The sequence below is a fragment of the Myotis daubentonii genome, chromosome 9 (genome assembly GCF_963259705.1).
Source record: "Myotis daubentonii chromosome 9, mMyoDau2.1, whole genome shotgun sequence".
NCBI classification, from domain to species: domain Eukaryota; kingdom Metazoa; phylum Chordata; class Mammalia; order Chiroptera; family Vespertilionidae; genus Myotis; species Myotis daubentonii.
Window position 1 is genome coordinate 75,596,190 of NC_081848.1, and position 26,978 is coordinate 75,623,167.

General features: G+C 40.6%; 3 protein-coding genes across 12 annotated transcripts in view; 1 reads left to right on the top strand and 2 right to left on the bottom strand.

The window, feature by feature from the left end:
- Positions 1–11,943, bottom strand: part of IFTAP (intraflagellar transport associated protein) — a 61,656-nt gene extending 49,713 nt beyond the window's left edge. For 4 of the 10 annotated variants that reach the window (XM_059709634.1, XM_059709633.1, XM_059709632.1 and 1 more), the window contains exon 1: positions 11,819–11,943. The gene's annotated coding sequence lies outside the window, so the exon portion shown is untranslated. Of the gene's footprint in view, positions 1–10,729; positions 11,037–11,818 lie in introns of those variants that run through there. The other 6 variants (XM_059709627.1, XM_059709626.1, XM_059709629.1 and 3 more) reach the window with 6 other exon arrangements.
- Positions 11,944–12,297: 354 nt separating this feature from the next.
- On the top strand, positions 12,298–13,881 carry RAG2 (recombination activating 2). The gene has a single exon (XM_059711220.1). It carries the CDS (start codon positions 12,298–12,300, stop codon positions 13,879–13,881), a length of 1,584 nt encoding a protein of 527 aa, XP_059567203.1.
- A 9,171-nt stretch (positions 13,882–23,052) lies between these two features.
- RAG1 (recombination activating 1) lies at positions 23,053–26,184 on the bottom strand. The gene has a single exon (XM_059711222.1). The coding sequence runs from the start codon at positions 26,182–26,184 to the stop codon at positions 23,053–23,055; it is 3,132 nt and encodes a 1,043-aa protein (XP_059567205.1).
- Positions 26,185–26,978: the final 794 nt, after the last annotated feature.

Here is a 26,978-nt window from a genome sequence, read left to right on the forward strand (position 1 = left end):
AATTGGCAAGAGAACCTGACTAGAACCTGGTGACTGAACCTGGCTGGAGAACCTGGACAGAACCTGGCTGGAGAACCTAGCGAGGGAACATGGCTACTGAACCTGGCTGGAGAACTTGGACAGAACCTTGCTGGAGAACCTGGAGAACCTAGCAAGAGAACATGGACACAGAACCTGGCTGGAGATCCTAACCAGAACTTCGCTGGAGATCCAGAGCAGAACCTCTCTGGAGATCCAGACCAGAACTTGGCTGGAGATCCTGGCTGGAGATCCTGGCTAGGCTGCTGGTCAACTGAACACTGTCTCCGTGTCCTTCCTTCTTCGCCGACTCCGTCTATGCCTTTGGGAACCCCTGGACCTGCTGGGGTTGGACCCCGGCACGAGTGGACGGTGCCAGGCCAGTCAGGCAGGTGTCAGCAGGAGGCCCCAATTGCCCTGCCAGTCACCCTGCAGATCAGCCCTGATCGCCAGCCAGGCCTAGGAACCCTACCCATGCACGAATTTCATGCACTGGGCCCTAGTTTTAAAATAAAGGATGTAATAGGAATAAGGACAATAAAACATATCAAGGCAAAATAGTGAATTTTATAAAGGAAGCAGGAAATATATATACATAGACAATCTGTAGGATATGGGACTAGGGAAAAGTATGATTCATAAAAAGAAAATTTGATCAATTGCACCTTAGGAAAATTAAAAACTTTGCTCTGTGAAAGGTCCTGTTAAGATGAAAAGAAAAATTTCAGACTAGGAGAAAATATTTATAAGTCACATATCCAATAAAGGACCAGCATATAGGATATAGAAAGAACTCTCAACACTTGCTAAAGAAAAAATCCAATTTAAAAAGGACAAAAGACACACATAGATATTTCAGCAAAGAGGATATATAACTGGAAAATAATCTCATGAAAAGATACTCAATATCATTAACCACTAGAGAGATGCAAATTAAAACCACAATGAGTAACTTATTAGAAATGACTAAAATAAAAAAATTGTGTTAACACCAAATGCTGGCAAGGATGCAGGAAAACTGAGTAACTCGTATGTTGCTGGTGGCAGTGCAAAATGGTTCAGCCATTCTGAAAAAGATTTCAGCAGTTCCTGACAAAACTAAAAATGGACTTAGCATACAAATGAACAATTGCACTCTTTGCATTTACCCCAGAGAAATAAAGACTTATTCCCAAGCAAAAAGTTGTATATGAATGGTCATAACAGCTATATTCACAATAGTAAAAAGAAAGGAAACTATCCAAATGTCCTTTAGAGGGTGAATAGTTAAACTGTAGTACGTCCCTACCATGGAATATTACTCAGCAATAAAAAGGAATAAACTATTGATTCATTCAATAAGCTGGATGAACCTCAAAGAAATCATGTGGAGCGAGAAAAAGCCAATCTCAAAGGGCTATACTAGTGTACAGACTGCATGATTCCATTTATATAACATTCATGAAATGACAATTATCAAGATAGATGGGGAACAGTTAGTGCTTGCTGGGGTTATAAACAAGGGGAGGAGATGGGTGAGTATCAACGGGGTAACGTAGTAGATTCCTATAGTGGTGTTAGATTAGTTAGTAGATTCCTATAGTGGGACTAGGGAAAAGTATGATTCATAAAAAGAAAATTTGATCAATTACAAATGTATTGATTGTGGTAGTGGTTATGCAAGGCAACACGTGTGCTATAGTTAAACTACTCACACATACAAATGAGTGTATATATACATAGCTAGTGAAATCAGAATATACTGTGTGGATTCTACCAATGTCAATTTCCCACATTATACTACTACATTTGTACAAGGTGTTAACATTGCAAAAGGCTGGATTATGGAATCTCCCTGGACATTTCTTTACAACATCATGTGACTCTATCCTGTAAATCTATAATTATTTCAAAACTAAAAGTTTAAGAAAAGGCAGGGCGGGGGGAGGGGGGGGGAAGTTGTAGAAGAAGGTTGAGCCACCTAAGGCAAAAGAGATTTAGGAAAAGAAAAAATTATCACTAAACGTTTTACCAGGAATGTTGGCACTCAGCATGTTGATTGCTTTCCCCCTGCAGAAAGCTCTGGGGGATGGGAATAATGCTAATCTATAAAATTACATGTTTAAGCAGAAACTTTCCTCTTGAAAAATTTGCTTCCCTATCCTGCTCATTCATCCAAGCTACTATAATGACGTTTCTTGAGGCTATCATTCATTAAGTCTGGCTGTTCATCAGCAGATTGTATAAAATCAATTTTATTTCCCCCCAAATATACTCTTCCTCCAAGCTGTTTAAGTCAATCCAGACATATTGGCATTGGCTCACTGAGGCAGGTCAACTGAGTATTAGGCTGTTTTCAATTACACAGTTCTGCATTCCATTAAACAAAGAAAAATGCAAACAGTTAAGCATTCAAACTTCCTCTCTCTGCTCACTCCCTGTCGTTTTTTAAAAAACAGATCACCCTTGGATGTGGAATCTGAAGGATACACCCATAAGACAAATTTCAGAAAATCCGTTGTTTCTGAAATCAGGAAGAATACCTTTTCACCACCATTTTTGTTTCTTTTACCTGCTTTTTTTTTTTTAAAACTTTAGAGTTGTGGGTAACCACAAGTAAATACCCTATCTTCATCCCCTAACAAAACTCCCACATCATTTGACCTCTAGGCTAGCACATTTATTAAGAAAAATGTGCAATATACATTTATCAACCATATTCAAAATTGATCTCCTACCTTCGTAACTATGATCAACTACATGAATGAGTTATGGACAATGACAGTGTTTGAGTGAACATTTCTTGAAAGGCCCCTTTCAAAGAACCCATAAGGTCAACTTACAGCTCTATAATCATGCAATAATGTTTAAATTATAAAAGGCTTATTAGCTCATTATAATCCCACCTTCACATGGGATGCAATGTCCCATTAACGCTTATTTAATCTGTACTGCACAACTATAACTGGAAGGCATCCACTCCTGATTAAAGGTATCCCCCTCTCTCCAGCTTCCTGAGCCTGTCGGCCACCTGCGCCCAGTGCGGTGTAGAGCACTTTACACCAGAAAGCCTATTTTAAAGCAAAATGTGCACAGTGGGTTAGGAGCAGGTGTAGACCAACGGAACTAAATCAACTCTGCTTGCAGGAGTTCATTTCTAAGTATTTCAAAATGCCAGATCTTGCAAATAAAATCGACCTTTTCATTTGACATTCTCTTAAGAGAAATGAGATTTTAAAGATGTATTTCCCAACTATTTTTAATTCTAAATTCCTAAGAATGTGAAATTATAAATGGGCTTTAAAGATAATGCAGTGATTCCCCAGCTTCCACTTAATCTCAGCATTTAAATTTGCAATTTTGCCTCAATGTACACAAAACAAACACACAGACACACATACAAAATTTCTTCTTTCCAACATGGTTTCTATACTCAAAGGTAGAAATTAAGAACACAAACTCCCTCATCTAAAAGTGAAATTTTTATTAGTACACCACTGTAAAACACCTATGAAATTTCCCCCCATTTAACTTTATAGCAAAGAGTACACCTCAAATCAGAAAACATGGAACATAGACAAATACAAGTGATTCTGGTCAGGTGGCCATATTTAATTAATTGCTTTAAACAAAAAAATGACAAGTCACTTGTCATGTTCTTCTCTTGACAATCCATCATACTAACTGTAGATTGCTTCTGTGCATATATTTGCTTTTCCTTCCTCTTTTCTCCTCTTTGTCAGTTTCGGTTGTGGCTCCTCTATTGCGGGATTCACTCAACAAGCCAGACTTCTCCCTTTCCTTTTCTATTCATATTATTTTCTTAAAAATCAACCACCTAGCCCAGCCAGTGTAGTTCAGTGGTTGAGTGTCGACCTACGAACCAGAAGGTCATGATTCGATTCCGGTCAGGGCACACACCCGGTTTGCGGGCTCAGTCCCCAGTGTGGAGTGTGCAGGAAGCAGACAATCAATGATTCTCTCTCATCATTGATGTTTCTCTCTCTCTCCCACTCCCTTCCTCTCTGAAATCAATAAAAAAAAATTTTTAAAAAATCAACCATCTATTAAAATTTCTTAAATTGTCTATGCCTATCCAAATGCTACGTAAAGTTCACCAGCCTTACTTCAAACGCTAACTCATTGAGCAACGATGTAATTTGTTTCTGCATTTATAAAATAGGGGTGGGGATGCTTGAGGGGTACCCTGGGCTTCTTGGTTAACACTGTCATGAGTTCACGGAACAGCGTTTCTCCCCTACCTCCGCTCAACCCACTAGGTACACACACCTGCAGCTCTGTCACCCTGGTCAAGTTACTTCACTTCTCTGGCCGTTAAGTTGTTTGATTGCAAAAATAAAGGGACTGGACTTGAAGCTGTCTTCCATTTCTGACATTCTATTTTTCTCCAATTATGTTGCTTTTTGTTCAATTACTATGTCAGTATATCTCATTACTTTTATGTCGCCTGTGGAATAAAAATTATTTTATTCTGTAATTACACTGATTTGTATTCTTTAATTGTCCACAGTTTCTTGGATTTAAGGTAGGAGAAATCAATATATTTCAGGAGGAGTTTGAATTTGATTCTGCCTCAAGGTTTAAGAATGGGCTGAGTAACCTATAATTGAGATTTCTTGGCGAACTTTTAAGGGTAAGTATGGGAAGAATGTGGGGCATCTTTATCCACAATCAAAAGTTGCTTCATCCTACTATCATGCATGTTCCTTAAGGGCAAGATCTATGTCTGTGATTTTCCCCCCATTTCTCCCCATGACTGTTCATAGGGGACATACAATAAGTTGTTTACTATTTCACATTTAGTTTCTATGCTGAGCACTTTGGTAGACTGGCACCTTGGATAAACATTAGACTAGAGCGCAAAAAAATGAACATTTTTATGGTTATGTGATAGGCTTACTGGGTGGTATATATTTTTCTTGATGCAACAGTTCTTAATTAATTGTTTTAAATTATGTCAGCTACAATAATTAAGGCATTGGTGAAGGAAAAGGCAAATGGATCGATGGAATAGAATAGACAGCCCAGAAATAGACCCACACAAACATAGTTAACTGATCTCTGACAGAGGAGCAGAGGCAATACAATGTAGCATGGACAGTATTTCTACAAATGATTCTGGAACAACTGGACATCCACATGCAAAAAACAAAAATAATCTAACCACAGACAGCACACCCTTCACAAGAATTAACTTAAAATGGACCATGGACCTAAATGTAAAACACAAACCATAAATTTCCTAGGAGAAAACATGGAAGAAAGCCTAGATGACTTTGGATATCTCGACAACTTTTTAGATACAACCCTAAAGGTATGATCAATGAAAGAAATAATTGATAAGAGAGACTTCATTAAAGTTAAAAACTTCTGCTCTCTGAGAGACACTGTGAAGAGAATGAGAACACAAGCCACAGACTGAGAGAAAATATTTGCAAGAGACATATCTGATAAAATGTTATCCAAAACACAAAAAAACTCTTAAAATTCAACAATAAAACAGTGCAATTTAAAGAATAGGTGGCCATATTTAATTAATTGCTTTAAACAAAAAAAATGACAAGTCTAAAGACCTTAACAGACACCTCAACAAAGAAGATATACAGATGACAAATAAGCACAGGAAAAGATGCTCCACATAATATGTCATCAGGGAAGTGCAAATTAAAACAATGAGATACCATTATACAACCATCCGAATGGCCAAAACCCAGAACACTGACAACACTGAATGTGCAGCAGCAGGAACTCCAGTGCACGGCTGGTGGGAATGCAAAGTCACACAGCCACTTTGGAAGACAGTTTGGCATTTTCTTACAAAACAAAATATACACTCACCATATGATCCATCAATCCCACTCTTTGGTATTTACCCAAAGGAGCTAAAACTTATGCCCACACAAAAACAGGCAAATGGATGCTTATAGCAGCTTTAATCATAAATGTCCAAACCTGGAAACAACCATGATGTCTTTCAGTAGGAAAGTGGATACACACACACACACACACACACACACACACACACACACCTATCAAGCCAGGAACCTTTAATGCATATTACTAAGGTAAAGAAACCAATCTGAAAAGGTTACGTACTGTGTGATTCCAACTACAAGCATACCTAATTTTTCTGTGTTTTACTTTATTGTGCTTCACAAATGTTTGTTTTTTGGTTTTTTTTGCAAATTGAAGGTAAGACCCTCCACCAGCAAAATGATCATAACTCGCTTTATTGCAATACTCACTTTATTACAGTAGTCTGGAACCACAATAACTCCTAGGTATGCCTGCATGTAACGTTCTGGAAAAGTCAAAACTATGGGAACAGTAAAAAGAGGAGGGAGGTATGAATATACAGAGCACAGAATATTTTTAGGGTAGTGAACCTATCCTATATGATGCCATAACTGTAGATACAGGTCATTTTTCATTTGTCCAAACCCGCAGACTACATCACACCTGATGCGAAGTATGGACTCTCGGTGATAATGATGTGTCCCTGTAGGTTCGATTGTAACAAAAGTACCGCTGGTGGGGGTGTTGATAATAGGGGAGGCTATGCATGAGTGACACAGGAGGCATATGGGAATCTCTGTAACTTCCACTCAATTTGCTGTGAACCTAAAACTGCTCTAAAAAATATTCTATTCAAAAATTAAGTCAACTTTTGCCATCTTTCATTTATTCTTCCTTTGATTGTGAAATTTCTGGGGTGGGAGTGGGAGAGGCTACCAACATAGTTGGATGGGCACTCTAAATACAATATCTCATTTAATCATTTGCAACAACCTTTTAATGTAAATATTTCTATTATCCCCGTTTCAGAGATGGGGAAAGAAGCTTGAAGATTAAGTAACTCCACCTGGAAATGGCAGAGTGAGCAAAGAAAATCAGGTCAGCTTGACTCCAAAGCCCACCGTCTCGATCATTCCCTTGTACAACATTACACAGACGCTCCCTCATATAAGCTAGTAATAGCTCTCCAATAATTAGAACTCCTTTCTGAGGTTTACATTAGAGAAAATGAAACTGTCAAAGAACAATTCCAAGTCAAAGTGACTGACAATGGGTCCAGCTGGTGCGGCTCAGTGGTTGGGCATCAAGCTAAAAACCAGGAGGTCATGGTTCATTTCCTAGTCAGGGCACATGCCCGGGTTGCAGGCTTGATCCCCAGTGTGGGGCATGCAGGAGGCAGCCCATCAATTATTCTCCCTCATCACTGATGTTTCTATCTCTCTCTCCCTCCCTCTCTGAAATATATATAATGATTAACAATGGTATTAATGGTCACTGCTTTAGGAAAAATAATTTCCCATTTGATTCATAATAGTATTTATTTAAATCATAGCAATGATATTCATTTTCTTCTGTGTTTTTCTAAAATTTTTTCAATAAAAATATAAATAAGGTTTCAACCAGATTTTTCCTTTGTCTTTACAGATGAACAGTGGGCTGTGTGTCCATTGTTTACCAGCAAGGAAATAGTTAAATCTTGAGGGTGCACCCTTGTGGATATCTCCCTCAACCATCTAAAGAAAAAAAGGTCACAGTCAGTTACTCCCGTTAGAGCAGTGTTCGCCTGAACATCTGCAGGCGCGCACACACACACACACTCTCTCTTTACCGTCCGCCTTCTGCCTGCCACGGCCAGAGTGGGCAGTCAGTGAATCTTCCCCAAGTCCCGCTGACATTTAATACCTGGTTTAGCGGCAAAGACTCAGAGAGGGGTGAAGCGGCCCCTCTGGCATTCAGGTAGGTCCAAAACCTTCATTTCTACCAAAGGCGAAAGATGGGCACCTATGTTTGTCATCTGTAAGGGAAAGACCCTTCAGCAGCGTGTTAGTTAGCAGGTGGACTGGATGTCCAGATGGGGAAGGGATGATGTCGAGTTTGGAAACTCTGGGGCCTTCTGGTCTCAAGCTGCTGCAAGGATTTAATCCCTGTGGCATCAGAGCCCATTATTAATCTTAGCGCATAAATGCTTCTCTGGCCTAAATGTCACAAGGAAGACCTCATTCTGGTTTGACTGCCAGCAAAACAAAATCAAACAAACAAACAAACAAATCAGATAATGTATGCCTCAAACCTGATTAACAGCACCAGGTATGGTTAATTCATGCACCAAATGACTGCAGTTGCATGAGATCACCTGTTATTTTGGAGCAATCAGAAAAACATTGGTGACACTGATGAGTAAGTTTTCATGCTTTGGAGTACAGTGGTTTTCTTTGAGAGGAAAAGAGTCCATTCAGGCACAAGAAACTACAAGCCCAGACCTCACACCATCAGTCCTCTTTTGATTCTCAGCTATGCCCTGGCTTCACGGTGCACAAATGAACATCTCCCAGCTGAGAAACGTTCGCATGGGGTTGAGAAAATTGTTTAAGTTTATTGAGCCTACAGAACTGTCTTTTAAAAAGAATACTGAATGTGTTGGTTTTGAAACTTCCTTTGGTTGAAGAACAGTGTCTTCTTTTTCAAAATCTGCCTGTTTTATCCAGCCTATTTAATGAAAGTTGGTTATTTTAATTCTAGTATAACCTTTTAAAAACTCTTACAAGAAAAGATGTCACTAATATAGGTATATTAAAACCATGGAAAATATACAATAGTCTATTCTAGTAAAAACATATTCAAGTGAATAAAGCAAAATTTCAAAAACTAAATAAATATTGCAAAATAATGTGAAAACACCTTCAATGTTCCTGTTTATTCTTTACATACCTAAGTTATCTGGTCACGGTTCAGTTATGGGTAATCTAACATTAAGTACACCAATAGCTGAACTGTTACAAGAGGCGTTAATTCATCTTAACAGAAGTAAACTTGAGCATTGTTTTTAGGTGCCTGAAATGATGAGGTGGGCCGACAGGGCATCAAAGAGAGAACAGGTCAAAAATCTTTAGGAATCTGAACTAAGCTACAACAAATGGGCAGTATTCCTTATGCCTTGCCCAAGAAAATGTTTCTGTTTCATCTACGTTAATCATGTTTTCACTCATGAGAAGCCGATATCTCTATGACAACCTTACCATGAAGCCAATGGGCTGCAATGAAAACAGTTTTTTTAAAGCTTGCTGCTTAAAACCAAGTGTTCTTGGCGTGTGTTCACCCTGGATGGGCTGCTTTATATCCTAGTAACAGCCTTCATCAGTGTTTAAAACAAACAGGCCTTGGCTTCAGCACTCCCTCCACCCAAAAGTGGGCAACTCTGTGACCATCATCGCACAGTATGCTGGGTGTGATCATTTTGGGTTTGCATTTACGGAATTGAGGGTCAACAGTTTTTCCTTTTAGTTCCTTTTCCACTTTCTTAGTGGCACAGATGCCTTCTCTTATGTATACTTGGGTAGGCCACAAAGAAAGAAAACACTTGCCCACGTTATTTCAAAAGCAGGGCAAGCTCCTGAACCTACAAACCACTGTGGTCTGAGGAAGAGAGTAGCTTGCTTTAGCAACAGTCCGTCTCATTCACCATTCATTTCTCACTTGGTTTAATAACCCACAGGTTGATTGATTATTAAAAGATCTCACCTTGAGGACTCTCCCAACTAAAACTAATGGGTAGAAAGGATATTTAGCAATTAATTACATCTGTCTACAGAAGTAATTCAAGGCAGAAAGCCCCACAAACATCTCAGACTGACCATAGATCCTAAATAGTCCCAGGAACCTTTGGAGAGGGTATAAAAATAAATTATAGTATCAACATTTACTGAATACTTATGTGCGAGGCACTCTGCTATGAGATTTACATACACAGGGATTTACAACCCAATGTAGCCTTAGCCAGTTTTGCTCAGTGGATAGAGCACTGGCCTGTGGACTGAAGGGTCCCGAGTTCGATTCCAGTCAAGGGCACATGCCTACTGGGCTCGATCCCCAGTAGGGGTCGTGCAGGAGGCAGCCAATCAATGATTCTCTCTCATCATTGATGTTTCTATCTCTCTCTCCCTCTCCCTTCCTCTCTGAAATCAATAAAAATGTATATTTTTAGAAGACCAATATATAGATACTAATATTATCCTCATTTTACAGATATGAAAAGACAGGGGGAAAGTAACTTGTCCAAGATGGTTCTAGAGCAACTAGTTTTAGAGCCCAGACTTGGACTCAGACAATCCAATATAAGTCTGCATTTTTTTTAATATATTTTATTGATTTTTCACAGAGAGGAAGGGAGAGAGATAGAGAGAGTTAGAAACATCGATGAGAGAGAAACATCGATCAGCTGCCTCTTGCACATCCCCCACCGGGAATGTGCCCGCAACCCAGGTACATGCCCTTGACCGGAATCGAACCCAGGACCTCTCAGTCCGCAGGCTGACGCTCTATCCACTGAGCCAAACCGGTTTCGGCAAGTCTGCATATTTAATGAGGGGTTACAGAAAGGGTCACAAGAAGGGTGAAATATTTCCTTTGATCTAAATTGAACCCATCACCAGCATCTCCACTACATATGCTTATCCAATTTTCATTAGTCTAAAAATAATTACCAGTCTATACCTACTGACCAGATTCCCGAATCCTAAAGCCCTTCTAATCATCTTAGTATTATAAATATGATCGGCCATGACCAGCAGGTAACTGTGTACTAACAACCTTCCTTTTGATAAGTTCAAGTATAATCATAACAACTATCATGTACCATGTGCAAAGTCCTGCTCGAAGTCCTTTATATGTGTGCATTAATTTATTAATCGAGACTTACCAACCTATGAAGTAGGTAAAATAATTATCCCATTTCACAGATGAGGAAACTGAAGCAGAGAGATGTCAAATTACTTGCCCACATTCACGTACTTAGTGGCAGAGCCATGAGTTGAATGCAGCCAGTCAGCCTTCAGAGTCCTACTGTCAGCCACTGTTTTATGAAGCATATTAACAATTTACTCTTAAAAGTCAAGGAATCTGTGTTATTTTGTTTCCTTTCTCCTTGTAGTGCCTAGGACTTCACTCAGCAAACAGGGAAGGTGCTTCTCATTAAGGCTCCTGACATCTCTCTAAGGTAGGTGACAATATAAAAATAAAAATTCATCAAGCTTACTTCACCTAGCAGATACCTTTGGAAAAAATACTGTCATACAAATATTAAATCCTGGATAATTGTGGCACCTTTTGGCTTAATGCCTGCTTCAGGGTCACTAAAGAATTACTTCAAACGTTTTGGGCTGGAAAGAGAGGTCTGAATTAACAGCCACTAACTCTATTTTCGGAAAGGGAGAGGGGATGGGAAGAAGTGAGAGGGAGGGGGAGAAAGAGAGATAGTGGTTTAGGATTCTTCTCTGCTTCGCTAAAAGAACCCTAAAACCCAAAGCAAGCGCAGTTGAGAAAACAAAGGGCCTTTGACGTGGCACTCACTCAAAGTCTAATTAATGTATATTTTCATGACTAAATACAAGAATGGTAAAATCATTATCAGGTCGCTTCTACCCTACACTCCAGGTATTCTGAGACTCGCCTTTCTGTTCTGCAAAACAGTCACGGCTTTTCCAACCTCGGCGCCGCCCTGAGCTCCCAGCCCCGGCCACCTGAGGATGCTCTCAGGGGTGCGATTCCTGGCGGGGCGCCACCGCTTCCAGGCAGCCCTCTGCAAGGACACCCGGCCTGGCGTCCTTCAGGCTCCGGTTTCCAGGCAACCCCACTCAGGCCGGAGCAACTCTTCTTCCTCCTACGTCGCCAGTTTAAGAGTCCCCGGGAGCAGCACCCGGGGAGCCCTGGGCAGAGGGCTGGCTTCAGCCGCTCCCGGTGCTGCAGACTTCCCTGACCCGGATGTTGGGGCTGCGGTAGCCACTCTCACCTCCCAATCCCTAGATTTCCGCTCTGGCTCCAAATCTAGTCACCTCGCACTTTTGACGTCCTCCTTCAGAAAAAAAAAAAAAAATCCTAGGAGTCTCCCCTCCGAGCAACAGCAACGGACCCTATCTTAGCCATGCAACTCATAGAGAACTGATTCCTGGGAAATGTAGTTCTTTCTGACGTTAAGTGGTGAGTTTTAAAGAAAAAGGACTACAATTCCCAGAAATCTAAGGGAGGCTTGTCCAATTCTAAAACGTGTCCCAGCTGCTTGCATTGTATTTAGACAGGAAGGTTCTGTGGCTCTTTGCTTACCTAACTGCCTGGATTGTACTAATTCAGTCCCACTACAAGCTTGTGGAAGAACTTTTGTTTAAAACATGTGTGAGGGGATCTAAACACAGTTATTTATAGAAAGAGTTTTAGTAAGTTAATTTTTTTTGTAATTCTTTCAGATAAAAGAACTATCCACAATCAGAAAATATGTCACTTCAGATGGTTACAGTCAGTAATAACACAGCCTTAATTCAACCAGGCTTCTCACTAATGAATTTTGATGGACAAGTTTTCTTCTTCGGCCAAAAAGGCTGGCCCAAGAGGTCCTGCCCCACTGGAGTTTTTCATTTTGATGTAAAACATAATAATCTCAAATTGAAGCCTGCCGTTTTCTCTAAGGATTCCTGCTACCTTCCTCCTCTTCGCTACCCAGCCACTTGCACATTCAAAGGAGGCTTAGAGTCTGAAAGGCAACAATACATTATCCACGGAGGGAAAACACCAAACAATGAGCTTTCAGATAAGATGTATGTTATGTCTGTTGTGTGCAAGAACAACAAAAAAGTTACTTTTCGCTGCACTGAGAAAGACTTGGTAGGAGATGTTCCTGAAGCCAGATATGGTCATTCCATTGATGTGGTATATAGTCGAGGGAAGAGCATGGGTGTTGTCTTTGGAGGGCGGTCATACATACCTTCTGCCCAGAGAACCACAGAAAAATGGAATACTGTAGCAGACTGCCTGCCCCATGTTTTCTTGGTGGATTTTGAGTTTGGATGCTCTACATCATACATTCTTCCAGAACTTCAGGATGGGCTATCTTTCCATGTCTCCATTGCCAGAAATGATACCATTTATATTTTAGGAGGACATTCACTTGCCAATAACATCCGCCCTGCCAACCTATACAGAATAAGGGTTGATCTCCCCCTGGGTAGCCCAGCTGTGAATTGCACAGTTTTGCCAGGAGGAATCTCTGTCTCTAGTGCAATCCTGACTCAGACAAACAATGATGAATTTGTTATTGTGGGTGGCTATCAGCTTGAAAATCAAAAAAGAATGGTCTGCAACATCGTCTCTTTTGAAGACAACAAGATAGAGATTCGAGAGATGGAGACCCCAGATTGGACCCCAGATATTAAGCACAGCAAGATATGGTTTGGAAGCAACATGGGCAATGGAACTGTTTTCCTTGGCATACCAGGAGACAATAAACAAGCTGTTTCAGAAACATACTATTTCTACATGTTGAAATGTGCAGAAGATGATGTGAACGAAGATCAGAAAACATTCACCAATAGTCAGACATCAACAGAAGACCCAGGGGACTCCACGCCCTTCGAAGACTCAGAAGAATTTTGTTTCAGTGCAGAAGCAAATAGTTTCAATGGTGATGATGAATTTGACACCTATAATGAAGATGATGAGGAAGATGAGTCTGTAACTGGCTACTGGATTACATGTTGCTCTACTTGTGATGTGGATATCAACACTTGGGTACCATTTTATTCAACTGAGCTAAACAAGCCTGCCATGATCTATTGCTCTCATGGAGATGGGCACTGGGTCCATGCCCAGTGCATGGATCTGGCGGAACGCACACTCATCCAGCTGTCGGAAGGAAGCAACAAGTATTACTGCAATGAGCATGTGAAGATAGCAAGAGCATTGCAAACCCCAAAACAAGTTCCCCCCTTAAAAAGGCCTCCACTGAAATCCCTTCACAAAAAGGGTTCTGGGAAAATTCTTACTCCTGCCAAGAAATCCTTTCTTAGAAGGTTGTTTGATTAGTTTTACTAAAACCTTCCAGACTCAAGTACATCAAGTTTTTAAACCAATTATAAAGAATCATAGCAATGATGAAATTATATTCATCCTTTCCTTTATTGGAAATGTCTGCATTTGCTTTTAGTTAGATGAAATTTGGTACCAGTAAAAAGTACTTATAATACAGTACTAAGTAATTGAGAATATTTTACTCAAAGATATCTTAAATGAATATTTCTGATCTGAATTTCTTCAAAGAATCTTAAATGCAGAATTAGTAATAATAATAAGATAGATAGATAGATAGATAGATAGATAGATAGATAGATAGATAGATAGACAGACTCCATTGGCATGAATAAATAGAAAAGGAAAAATCCTCAAGTTAGTTAAATTTTTATCAAGTATCTGCATGAACTTTCTTTGAAGGATCCCTCATCATACGGTATACAAATGATAAACCAAAGCCAGTCACTTGAACTGATTCTCTCCAAGAATCAGTTCTGATGCTTAGTACTCTGAAAAAAAAAAAAGAAAATGAGTGAGAGTACACTAAAAAAATTAGGGGGTACGGGATAAATCTCACAGAGAAAGACCGTATTGTTTATTTCCCCAAAAGATAAAAAGTTTAAAGAATTTCCTATAGTTAACAGGTAGAAGACTTCAAACAAAGGGAAATAATTTTTGTATGTGTCTAGTTAATATGAGGAATTTGCTGCCAGTGAAACTGTAAAATCAGTGAGCTTGTTAAGGTTCAATAAAATACTTTCTAGAATGCAAGTTAAAAGGACGGTTAATTTTGAGGCTTAGAGACATCAATCGATAATTAGATGACCTTTGAAACAAATATCTCCCCCCCCCACCAAAGTATTTTTCTGGAAAGGAGTTTTACCTTAACCCAAGAGCCTAAGCCATAGACTCTTGTCATCAGTCTTCATTGAAAGTCCACAATGTAAGTTACTATTGCAAATTTTTGAAAAATATGAACCATACAAAAGATAAAGTCCTGGAACCCAAGTTCTTTTATTCCTAACAGTTCCATGTCTTAGATGTTAAAATTAACTTGAATAAATTAAATCATGTTAACTTTGTTTCAGTAATGTTGTTTGATGAATATTCCTTTTGAACAATTTGCTGTGCCATTGTTCTGATTTTTTGTTATTTCTATCATCTACATGAAACTAATAAAATATTAAAATGCCTCCTGTTTATATTGATTTACTCCAATTATATACCCAATGAAAGGCAAAATTATACTATTTAATAGTCTCAGGATCCCGGTAATTTCTTTTCTATCTGTTAGTAGAAACTGGTATAAGTTACTAGTAGATCTAAAATATCCTTCACAGAGTTCAAAAGAGTTATTCCTTCTAGAGGCAGATACAAACTCTTATCTTGATTTGTCTACAGATTAGAAAAAGTAATATTGTCATTCATTCATTAGTTCTCTGTGGAAGAATCAAAATGTAAAATACATGTACAAAGATATAGTGTTAATAAACATAGCAAAAGAGCCACATACTAAGGTCGTTTTTATTAATATCCATTGTTCAAATATAAGAAAATTTTACTTATCCAAGTTAGTAAAATCTTTTAAAATATTATCTTTAGAGAATATTATTTAAAAGGGCAATGTCATTTGCAGACATGTTCTGAAATTTAAACTCATTTTGTAACAGAATTACAGAATAGCATCTTAATTAAATTAAATAGTATCTCAAATTATTGTCACACTACACAGATGTCATCATCTCTCCTAAATACTGTTTCAGCATCATCTAATGATTTCTACTCTTACACCTAAACCAGTAAACTACTATTTACTAAGTATACTAAGTATACTAAGTTCTGACTTTAACCAACTATGAATTTCATGAGAACTCAAATGGTGACTTTATAATTTTGGTATTCCCAGTACTTAGCATTATGCCTGGCCTATTGTAGGCTTCTAAAGTGCAGTTGAACTGAATTGAATTAAATTAAATTGATTGGTGAATTCCATCTATATTCCAGTAAGGACAACCTATTCTTTGTCTAACATAACACTAAGATACACACACACACACACACACACACACACACACACACACACGAGACAGCCTATACATATATATGTGTGTGTATTCTTAATACCAAACCCTGTTTCTGGTACATTAGTTAATGATCAATAAATGTCCATTTAATTAAGTTCACTGTATATCGACTGAAATGTACTCACTTCTGTAGTTGTTTTCTCACTATCCTTCTGATTCCTTAGTAAGTGAAAGATGAGATATGGAAATGCATCCCTTGTGTTCCAAATATCTTTACCACTCAAACTATCTCATCCCACAGAGCTTGGAAACAAACAAAAAACCAAAAGTGTACTGCACAGAAGATAGGGTGAGGTCTTGATTAAATTTATTCTCTTTTGTAGTGAAAAGAGGTCACACAGTTTTAGAATGGATAACATGGTAAATTTAGGTAGAAAAGGCAGCCATTCTAATCCCCAGTGACAAGAATTCCAAATAATTTATATGCTACCAAATTCCACCACAGCATAGAATATTGCTTTTTGACTGGGGATTTAGCATAGATGATGCCAGCTTTTGCCAAACCTACTTCTGTCAGGAAACACCTAACATAGGGATCTTATTTCTAAAATAACTAATACCTCATTCTCTCTCCAGATGTCAATCTAGTAGATGTGTATTTATTTAAGTCATAATTTTGTGAGACTAGATAGGAAAACTTACCAATAACATTCCTTTTAAAAGGCTGATTAGCATGTATAGCTTAAGGATAAAGAGCCGAGTAGCCTCTTTGGGGTATCCACCAGTAAGCATTTATAGACAGTCCAAGGTCTACGCAAAATATGATGGGACCTGCAAATGAAATGTAAAAGTGGAGCCCGATCTTTGGGGAAGTTACAGTCTCACTGGAGAATGAGGCAAGGGGGCAAGGCAGGAAAGTGATAGAAAACAAATACACTTCAAGCAACTGGTGACAAATTTAAAGTAGGGTATCCATGCAGGAACACTTTCCCTTTTTTGTAACAGTAAGTCAGTATGTATTTTGAGACAGCATTGTCACCATCAGCAGGGGGAAAATGATTGGGTAAAAGCCAGAAGGAAAAGGAAGTTTCCATGAGAAATAAGGAAACAAGTCAGGGGAAGGAATGCTGACTTCATGAGAGGATGAGTCTGCCAGGGAGGCGCCCACAGAATCTCCCTTCACCTCCTCCCCGTGGGGCACAGTCATCGGAGGGCATCAGATGTGTGCAGGAGGACATGTAGAACATGTCAAGATGTTTGAAGTTGCCACTCCGTCATTTAAATGTGTAGGCATAACTTTTCTCACTCTTGGACAAATCCCCTCACACTTAACACCTTCCTAATGCATTCTGCTCGTATCCCACTCCTCTCTGGCCGTGGACTGTATCAGTTGTCTGCCTCAAACTCTTCAATGGTTTCCATTTGCATTTGGGGTAGGATTGAAAGTCTTGACCTAGCCCGGCCGGTGTTGTTCAGTGGTTGAGCATGAACCCATGAACCAAGGAGTCCCTGGTTCGGTTTCCAGGCAGGCCTGATCCTCAGTGAGTCGGGCCGGAGGGGGGGTGGGGGGGGGCAGGGGGGGAAGGGGAAATGCAGGAGGCAGCCAATCAATGTTTCTTTCTCTGTTCCTCTCTAAAAATCAAATTTTAAAAACATTTAAAAAAAAAAAACAACAATCTGTTGTTGCTTTAAAACAAAAATAAAATAAAGTCATGACCCAATCAACCTGTTCCTGTGCAGTGAGGCCTCTGCCTGATTCTCCACACGCACTAGCCCCTCCCTCGCCTTCGCTCGGTCAGCTCCTACAGGAAGGCCCTTCCTTTTGTTCCAAAACATCCTGCCTCAGCATCTGCTCACAGTCTAAGTGTTCTCCAGTCCACCACCTCTCACCTGTCTCCATCCACTCATTCTACCAGCCTCCTCCTAAAGGTTCCTCCTTCCTAGGCGGTTTATTTGGTTCCCCAGATTAAACCCCATTGTGCTATATTGTGTTTTTATTGCACCTGGCACTTTTCCTTCACGAAGCCAGCTAGAGTGTGTAGTCATGCATTTATTGGGTTTATTGCTGGTGATGTCACCTCCCCCAAAGTCTTTGTGAGCCATAACCATCTGTGTTACTGTAGCTCCAGTGCCAAGCACCCATTGCCTGCTCATAGAAGGCATTCTATAAATACTTGTTTAAAATATAGGCTGTAGTAGTTCGAAAAAGTACCGGGAACAATATAGAATATAGCTGGGTTTTCAAGGGTAAGGAAAGACTTCATTATTTTTAAATTATTTCAAAGAGGAAGGGTGGGAGAGATAGAAACATCAATGATGAGAGAGAATCATTGATCAGCTGCCTCCTGTATGCCACCTACTGGGGTTTGAGCCTGCAACCCGAGGCATGTGCCCAAATCAGGAATTGAACCATGACTTCCTGGTTCATGGGTTGACATTCAATCACTGAACCACACTGGCCAGATAAGATACTTCATTTTTAAATTCAAAGGTAATATTCAAATAATTGGCCAAAGAGTACCAACTTTCAGTTATGAGTTTTAGTTCTGAGGAACTAGTGTACAAGGTAGTGATTATAGTTACTGATATTATACACTTAAAATGTGTTAAGACAGATCTTAAGTGTTCTCACCACACACACACATACACACAATAAGTATGTGAGGTATTGGATGCATTAATTAACTTGATTGTGGTATTTTACAATGCATATATATATCAACTCATCATGTTGCACCTTTAAATATGTATATAATTTTGTTTGCCCATTATACCACAAAAAAAAGTTGGGGGGGGGAAATGAAACAAGGCAAGGAAATACTAGTAAAAAAGTAAAGTAAATCGAAGAAGATTCTAGCCTAGTGCTGGATCCATAAGGCTCCTGCTGTGCTGGGTGTTAACCTGCCACTTGCTGGATTGTGGGTTTCTGGAGGATGAGGCAGAGCTGCTGGAATAGGGAAGGGTAGTGGGGGCCTTGGAGCACAAGCTGTTTACCAACAAATACAAGCATACTTTGGTGTTTTAAAGCTGTATGGTTACTGAGGCAGCCCGGCTGACTCTCAGTTCTGAGTAGGATGTCTCCTGTAGATGACAGAGAGATGACTGAGCAGTGCTAAGGGGAGGAGGACGTAATCAGAGGGGAAATTGTGTAGAGGTGACTTGGCCATTTCCTATCTGAAATAAGCTTCCATGACCTTGAGTGTAACATGGAGAGAAGAGTAGTACCAACTCCAAAAGGATCCAGTGAGAACTCCATATGCAGAGTGGGTTTCAGCTCAGTTCTGCCAATGTCTGCATAGCCCTGGACAAGTCATCCTCTCCGACCAAAATGTTGAGTTTATGAATATGTGAATTTTCTAGGGAATAGATCCATATTTTTATCAGATTCTGAAAGGAGTTAAAACCCACTGATTTGCAAACCCGACAATTTTCAAAGGCTAACTATTCACCTCAAGTATCCAGGACCAAATTGTCTCATTCTGCATTAGGATAAATGATACTCATTATCACAATTCTGTTGTCCTTTATTCTACAGATCAACAAATTTATTTTGTGTTTCCCTGAAGAAAAATGGTGTAACTTCATTTTTCAAATGTTGGACTCAATATTATTACTTGAAAATAGATCACAATACCCATTATTTTCAAATTTTAAACTTTTATTTCAAATACTTAAACATAACATTGTTAATAGTAACCATAATATTAATGAGTAGAAATATTAAAATATAAAAATAAGTATCGAAACACATGCTTCATTGAATTTGAAAATAGATGACATGGAAATATAGGTCTCCCCACATCAAATAAATCCATTTCATCCTGGTACCTTAACTTTCCCTAAAACAAAGTTCATGAAACAAACTGTGATTATTTGTAAGAAAATAAAGTGAACTACAATGCCACAAAAAGAAAAAATCTCACCAAAAATGATCTGAGGTAAATTACTGTAGTTAAAGAAAAAAAAATAGGGACAAAACAGCCACTCATTTAAAATCTCTCAGCTTTGAAAGGATAGACCCTCTCTCATACAATAACTGAAGATACGTGCAAATCTGCAATCAAAAACCATTGCATCCGAGGGGTGATTTGTTCCTCCAAACCACCACTGGTGCTTACAGATCCTAGCTCCCAGCTGTGTGGAATTTGAATTCTGTTTGATGTAATGCAAGACTCACACGCTCACCCAAAATCTTTATCTTCATCTATATTTTGTGAAAACAAATTGAGGCAAAACTAAATTCCAGTTCACATGGAAGGAAAAGACATCTTTTCCTCCTGCTCTTGCTTCTCAGAGCGCTTTTATTCATCCCAAAGTGCCTTTTGACTTCACACAGACCATTCATCCATTTTCATCAGCCATTATCGCTGGTCCCTGCAGTGCCCCTCGGTGGGCTGGAAGGAAAACTTGTAGAATCGGTTTCACAGGAGGAAAAGGCATTGCACTTGCGAAGCTCCCACCCATACTTCAAAGAAATGCTCCATTCACTGTGCTGCATTTCCCTGGAGTATGTGATTGCATTTACAATGCGCATTGTCAAAAGTCAAAGTGGAGCATAAAACCAGGGTCTGCAATATTGTGGTCTCAACAACAAGGGCAAAAACAACCACAGGCAGCATTTCTACATATTGAAATTCCCGTGGCCAGATGTTCCTGGGGTTTATCGAAATGTGATCTGATTAAGGGATCATAGGGATGGTTGTGCTGGAAATCATGCTGTTAGTCACATGCATTGAAAATTGTTCCTACAAAGCTAGAAAAGGGGAATTTAATGCTGGAAAGTATTTATAGTGCCACCAATTGAGTAACAGTGGAAATGGGGGGAAATCCACAAACCAGTGCCAGCATGCTTTGGAGAGTAGGCTGATGGCATGAATTCCGCTGTTTATTAGCACAGAGACATGCTGTAAGCATTCAACAGGATGAAAAAAAAAATGGGTGGCTTAGAAGTCCATTTATTTATAAAATGTAAAACTTTCATTTTTCAAGAAAAAAAGAAAACTGAAATATGTATATGGTTTTGATGACTAAATTACAAATGTCATTGTGATTTACATATATTCTATATATAAAAAGTAGGAAAAAAACTGCTATATTTATTAAATGACAAAATACTGGGCTCAATCCCCATTAAAAACACCAAATGCATATCATTTAGGAAAATGTCACTGATGCATGTTTGACAACTAAATTACAAAGCTCCTCGATATATATTTTGTATGAAGCGTGACACTTACAGACAATAAAATCAAAAGAAGGAAAAACTAATTAAGACTAACATATCGTTTTGACTCACTACACATAAAATCCCATGCCTGCTCTAAATTGCCAGCAATTGGCAAGTCCCAAATTCCTAAGGGATGCTGATAATAGTTTCCAAATAACTGAAACCACCAGAAGTCTGGAGGTTCTTGGGAGCTTTAGCATCACTTTCTAGCAAAAGTCCTAAAGCTCCCTCCATCCCTGCCTCCAAGAAACATAATCCCAGAATTATGAACTGTAGGGATTAATGGTGGGTCCTAAGCAAGTCTGATCCTGCCTAATAAAAAAAAAAATAGTGAATTGTTGTGGTAAAAAGAACATGGCATTTGGAGACAAAAGGCCTGAGTTCAAATTCCAGGTCAGGTATCTATTACCCTTATGACTTTGGGCAAATCATTTAACCCTCCATCAAATAGGGATAATAGCAATGTCTATGTCTACCCCACAGAAAAATCAGGCAAAATAAATGTAAAAATATTCCAAAAGTGCCATAAAATAAAAACACCCTCCAAATGTTAACTCTTCCACTGTACTGTGAGCAGGCTGTACCTAAACTTAGCAAGTAGGAGAAGTCCAAAGGTATCCAGCTACAAAAATCTCAGTACGCTTATCATGATAGAAAGAGTAACACATGCCCTAGCTGGTTTGGCTCAGTGGATAGAGCGTCGGCCTGGAGACACATGCCCAAGTTGCAGGTTCGATCCCAGTAGGGAGCGTGCAGGAGGCAGCCAATCAATGATTCTCTCTCATTATTGATGTTTCTATCTCTCTCTCCCTCTCCCTTCCTCTCTGAAATCAATAAAAATATTTTTTTAAAAACATACAGAAGTTCACTAAAATTAATTAAAAAAAAAAAAAAAAGAAAGAGTAATATATTGTAGAGAGAAAGATCCTGGGAAACCTGGATTTCGTAAAATTGACCCAGGTATCATTTATAGAAAATATGGCAGGTATGTACACCAAGTTATTAAATCTGTTTTTAAGAGAGCAAACCCAGGTTTTAGAAGCCTCTGTGGCTCTGAGATTATAGAACAACACATTTGGAGACTAAATTAATCAAAATTAAAAAGTAAAAATAAAAATCACACCTGGTTCCTGATAGCTAAGTAGGCATGTATTACCAAAAGATTCAATAACTAACTGTAGCTAACAGCTGTATTCTTTAAACTTCATTAATTAAAAATGCTTGGCAGTAGATGACGTCCTAACCTTTTAAGGTTCCAATAGAGACATCATTTAAACCTAGGAAAAGTTTAATTTTCCAAACATTTCTCTGGATATAAGGTATTTCTGTATATCCCAAATGAGAAAACACATTAAATATCCTTTGTAAGGGTCATTGTTCCATACAAATGTAAGATATTGTTATTATTATTATTAGAGAAATCTGAAAAGCTCTTTCATATCCTGTAAAATAAGCCAGGATATGTGAACATTACAAAATAAAGAATTCTACAAAATTGATATAGAAAACACTTGTATCTCAATACAAACTATAATAAATGAGGGGTGAAATGGAAACCACAAGACAAATTACTTCCCTGGCTGCTCTGGTCATTCTTCTTTGACAACCTTGGCTTTGATTTTCACGTCACTCATGCGTACAGACACACACATATCTTGTTAATCTCTGGTCCCCTGCAGTTACTTCTGTTCTGAGTTATTGAGCTTTTCAAATAACTGATTTCTCCTGTTGCTTCTCTGAACTCCCTAAACAGCACAAGCAATCAGCTCATCAGCTACCATTCCTGACATGGTTTCAGCCCCGGTGGCCTCTCCAACCTACCACCTCTTGAGTGGTAAAGCCCCGCACACGAGACCGAAGGGTGCTAGGAGAAGACCTCAGCGCAACCCAAAGGAAAACTCATTTGCAAAACCAACTCATACGCGGCTGCCCTGCTTAAAATTCCATTGAATCTTGAGTTTCCAGAGAGTCCTCTAGGCCTAATGGGTCCTCTAAACTTGCCTGTGAGTTTATGGTAAACCCGGAATTTTTTAAGGCATTATGAGCATTCATAAACTTCTGGAGGTATTTGGAGGTATACAGCCAGTGATGTTTCAAGACATCTTCCATTTCGTAGCACTTCGACTGCCTGGCATTCATTTTCCGGAAGCGCCTGAATAGTTTGTTGCCAGACTCATTGCCCTCACTTGCCCAGGCCCCGATGGAGCCATCCCTCTCAATAATTTCAGGGACGTGTGCCAGGGTTTTGTGAAAATAATTGGTGATCTTGCCCTCGTATCTATACTTGAACTTGGTCGAGAGGAGCTCAGCAAAACGCTGGGAATTGAAACTATACTGGCAGAGGGATTCTGGGCACTCTTTAGCCGGGCATGACGATCGCCACACGGGTTTCATCTTCAGATAAAGGTCCATCAGCTCCCTCAGAGCTTCGTGTCTCTCCTCGGAGGGGATTAACTCACAAACGGCCTCCACAGTCTCTTTGGTCATGAGCTTCCTGGCAAAGTTGCCATTCATCCTCATGATGGGTTTGAGGTTCATCTTCTTCCGGAGATGCTTGTCCAGTGTGGCCTGCCACCTTTTCCTCTCCTCCTTGGAGGCGTTGGGATTCCTATACACCTCCCCGATCTCTAGCTGGAAGATCTTATAGAACTCGGCCGCATTGCCAATGTCACAGTGGAGTGCATCTATGGAAGGGACGGTCTCGATGAAGGGCTTGGCCGAGACCCCTTTCACCCGATCCCGAAGTTCTTCCACAGACTCGTGGTAGGGGTTGGATCGCCAGACCTCATAGCGCTCCAGGTTTTCGGCATGGCTTCTGGTTATGGAGTGGAAGACAAGGTTTTGAGAAGCCTCCAGGCGGGTGGCATCACAAAGGGTGCAGATGTAGACGGAGCCAGAAGCCTCCAGGCCTTCCACTTCGCGGACGAGTTTCTCATCGTATCCGGTGCCCCTGAAGATGAACTTGAACGTCCGGAGGATGCCTCCCATCTCCAGCATTAATTCGCTGCTCTTCATGGCCTCCCTCTCGGCAATGAGAGGGCTCAGGATGGCCGTCAGGGTCTCGTGGTCGGACTCATCTGCCAGCATAAGGCACAAGGGCTTGCAACAGAGTTCAGAGTTAGGCTTGGCTTCCTCAAACACCTTCACATCCTGTGAGCCGTGGGCTACGGTAATCCTCATGACTGTGAAGGAGAACCGAACCGCCTTTTCGGGGACCGCTGGCCCACTCCCATGCTTCTCGCTCACATCTCCCATTCCATCACAAGACTCCTTCACCACCACGGTGAAGGGGCCATTCAGGTAGTCATCCAGGTCTTGGGCTTTCATGCCTTCCAAGATGTCTTCTTCCATGTCCATCAGAGCAGACACCAACGCTGAATCGTAGCGAAACCGCTTTGCAATGGTGTCCACGGGGTAATCATCCACAGAGGAGGACAGTCCAGACAGCCCATCAATAATGCCCACGTCGGTGCTGGAAGACACGTTCTTCAGAGGTGGCTGCCACTCAAAGGGGTGGTAGCCCGGCAGAAGGACCTTCTCGGCGCTGCGAAGGGCGTGCAAAGGCTGAAAAATCTGCCTCCCCGTGATGGCTTTCACGGTCCTGTACATCTTGTGGTACTGACTACAGCTGAGGAAGGTGTTGATGCGGATGGCCAAGCAAACAGCTGGCTGCAGGCCAGAGCCACGTCCCTGCATGATGGCCTCCAGCTCATCGGCTTGTCTGTGCTCATTTCTCGCCCTCAGCGCCAGCAGGAACAAGGTCAGGCACACGGACTTGACATCTCCGCCTTCTTCTTTGTCAGCAAAGGCCTTGACTTGTAGCTTGAGCTCCCTGAGACGGTGCTTCTGAGCCCTCCGGGTCAGGGACAGGAGATGCTGGCGGGGCCGGCCTCCTTTATTAATATGCACAAAAGTCTCTTTGGAGTCCTTGTGGCTTGCTACATGGTGATTATATTTTTCCAAGCTGACCTCCTCATTGCACTCTTGCGCTGGACATTTCACCATCAGGGAATTCAAGATGCTCAGAAAGGACTTCACTGGACTCTCTAGGTCAGTTGGGAAGCAGGGATATCTGCAAGAGGGACAATAGCTGCCCATGACTTTGAGGCATCTGAGAATGCAGATCCTGCAAAATACGTGCTTACAGTTGGTCTCCACGGGGTCGGCCAGAATGTGTTCACAAATCTGGCAGGAGATAGATTTCACAAAGTGGGCCGGGAAGTCCACTGCAAGGAGCTTGGTACTAAGATGTATCTTACTGCAGTTGGCGATCTGCTTCATCACTTCCTTGCTACTGGTCCTTGCCTGGGCTCTCTTCTTGCGCTGACGTGCTTGTCTTGCTCGGTCAAGCACGGTTTTGAGTTTTTTGCTGAGCTGCGCGTTTGGCTCACGACCTTTCCTCTTGAGTCCCCGACGGGGAGTGTGGCAGATGTCACAGGACGGTGTGTGGGGGTGCCACTCCATGGTTGCATTCCTCGGGAAGTAGACCTCACATGGGGCGCTGCTGAACTTCCTGTGCATGACGCTCCAGCAGTTATGGCAGAACTCAGTGGGGTGGATGGAGTCAACATCTGCCTTCACATCGATCCGGAAAACCTTGGCAATGAGGTCTGGCCAGGAAGTGGCTCTCTTTTCCTTCTTTCGTAAAAGGACTTGGGTTTTACCATCCACGGGCCCGTGGACTGGATATCTCCTACTATGTTCACCACTCTTAAAAGAATTCCCACAGATGCGGCAGAGATGCCGAAGGTTGGCTTGGTGGATGGCTTTGTCTCTTGCCTTCCCATCGTCACGGAATTTCCTCAAAAACTTAGGGTGAGGCTTCAATGCTGGTTGCGTCAAGGCCGGCTTCTCACCACCAGCCTTGTCCAGGACTGCAGGAGACTGCTCTAGAGGGAGTTTCCCCTCAGAGGACTCTTTCTTTTCCGTGTGAGCTTCTTCGGGTGCCTTTTCTAAGGATCTCACCCTGAACAGCTTAAATTTCCATTCAGAAAATTTAATATGTGGGTGCTGGATTTCATCTGGGGCCGAACTGAGTCCCAGAGTGGGTGGCAAAGAGACAGCCATGCTGGCTGAGGTGCCTGGGAACAATGAAAACAAGTCATATTAGGAAAAAAATGTCCATATCCCATGGAGGTTACTCGGCAGACATACAAATTAATACATTCAAATATTCACTCATTAATTCGTCCAAAAAGTGACTTATAAAGCCTCCTACTTTAATATCCTACTTTAGATGCTGATCATATAGCAGAGCACAGAGTCCTCTCCTGTTCTGACACTGCTTCTGGTCTCCATACCGTGTACCAAAGTGCACACACCACCCATGGTTCATCATATATACACATGTACCATCTTATTTGCTTCCCGCCCAAATCGTAGGTTCCTTGAGGACAGAATCTTTGAATGATTCATCTCTGTCTCCCCAAGTTTCCTAGTACACCTTAGTGCTCACTAGTTACTTGCTGAATACATGCAAGGAAAAACTGGCTACTAAAACCAGAGAAAAGTCATATTTTTCACATTGCATTAGCCTCATTGCACTTGCTGGCCAATATATTTCCAGCTTTTTAAAGCAGACTCCCAAGAGGTTGGTAGTTTATTTCTTCCAAATGGGTCATAAAGGGATGATAAAGCTACTAACCCAAAGGAAGTAATTACTCACTACTTGAAGGATGAAGTGAATTTTGAGGTTTATGAATGCAAACTAATAAGAAGAATCATGGATAGTAATTTTGCTTACAGTTTTAATTAGTGAACACTGCTGCAAATTATAAGGCTGTGTCCTTATTCGAACCAAAAACCACATTATTCTCCAAACCTGCAATAAACCACAGTGGGCACATACCAAGATTCCACAG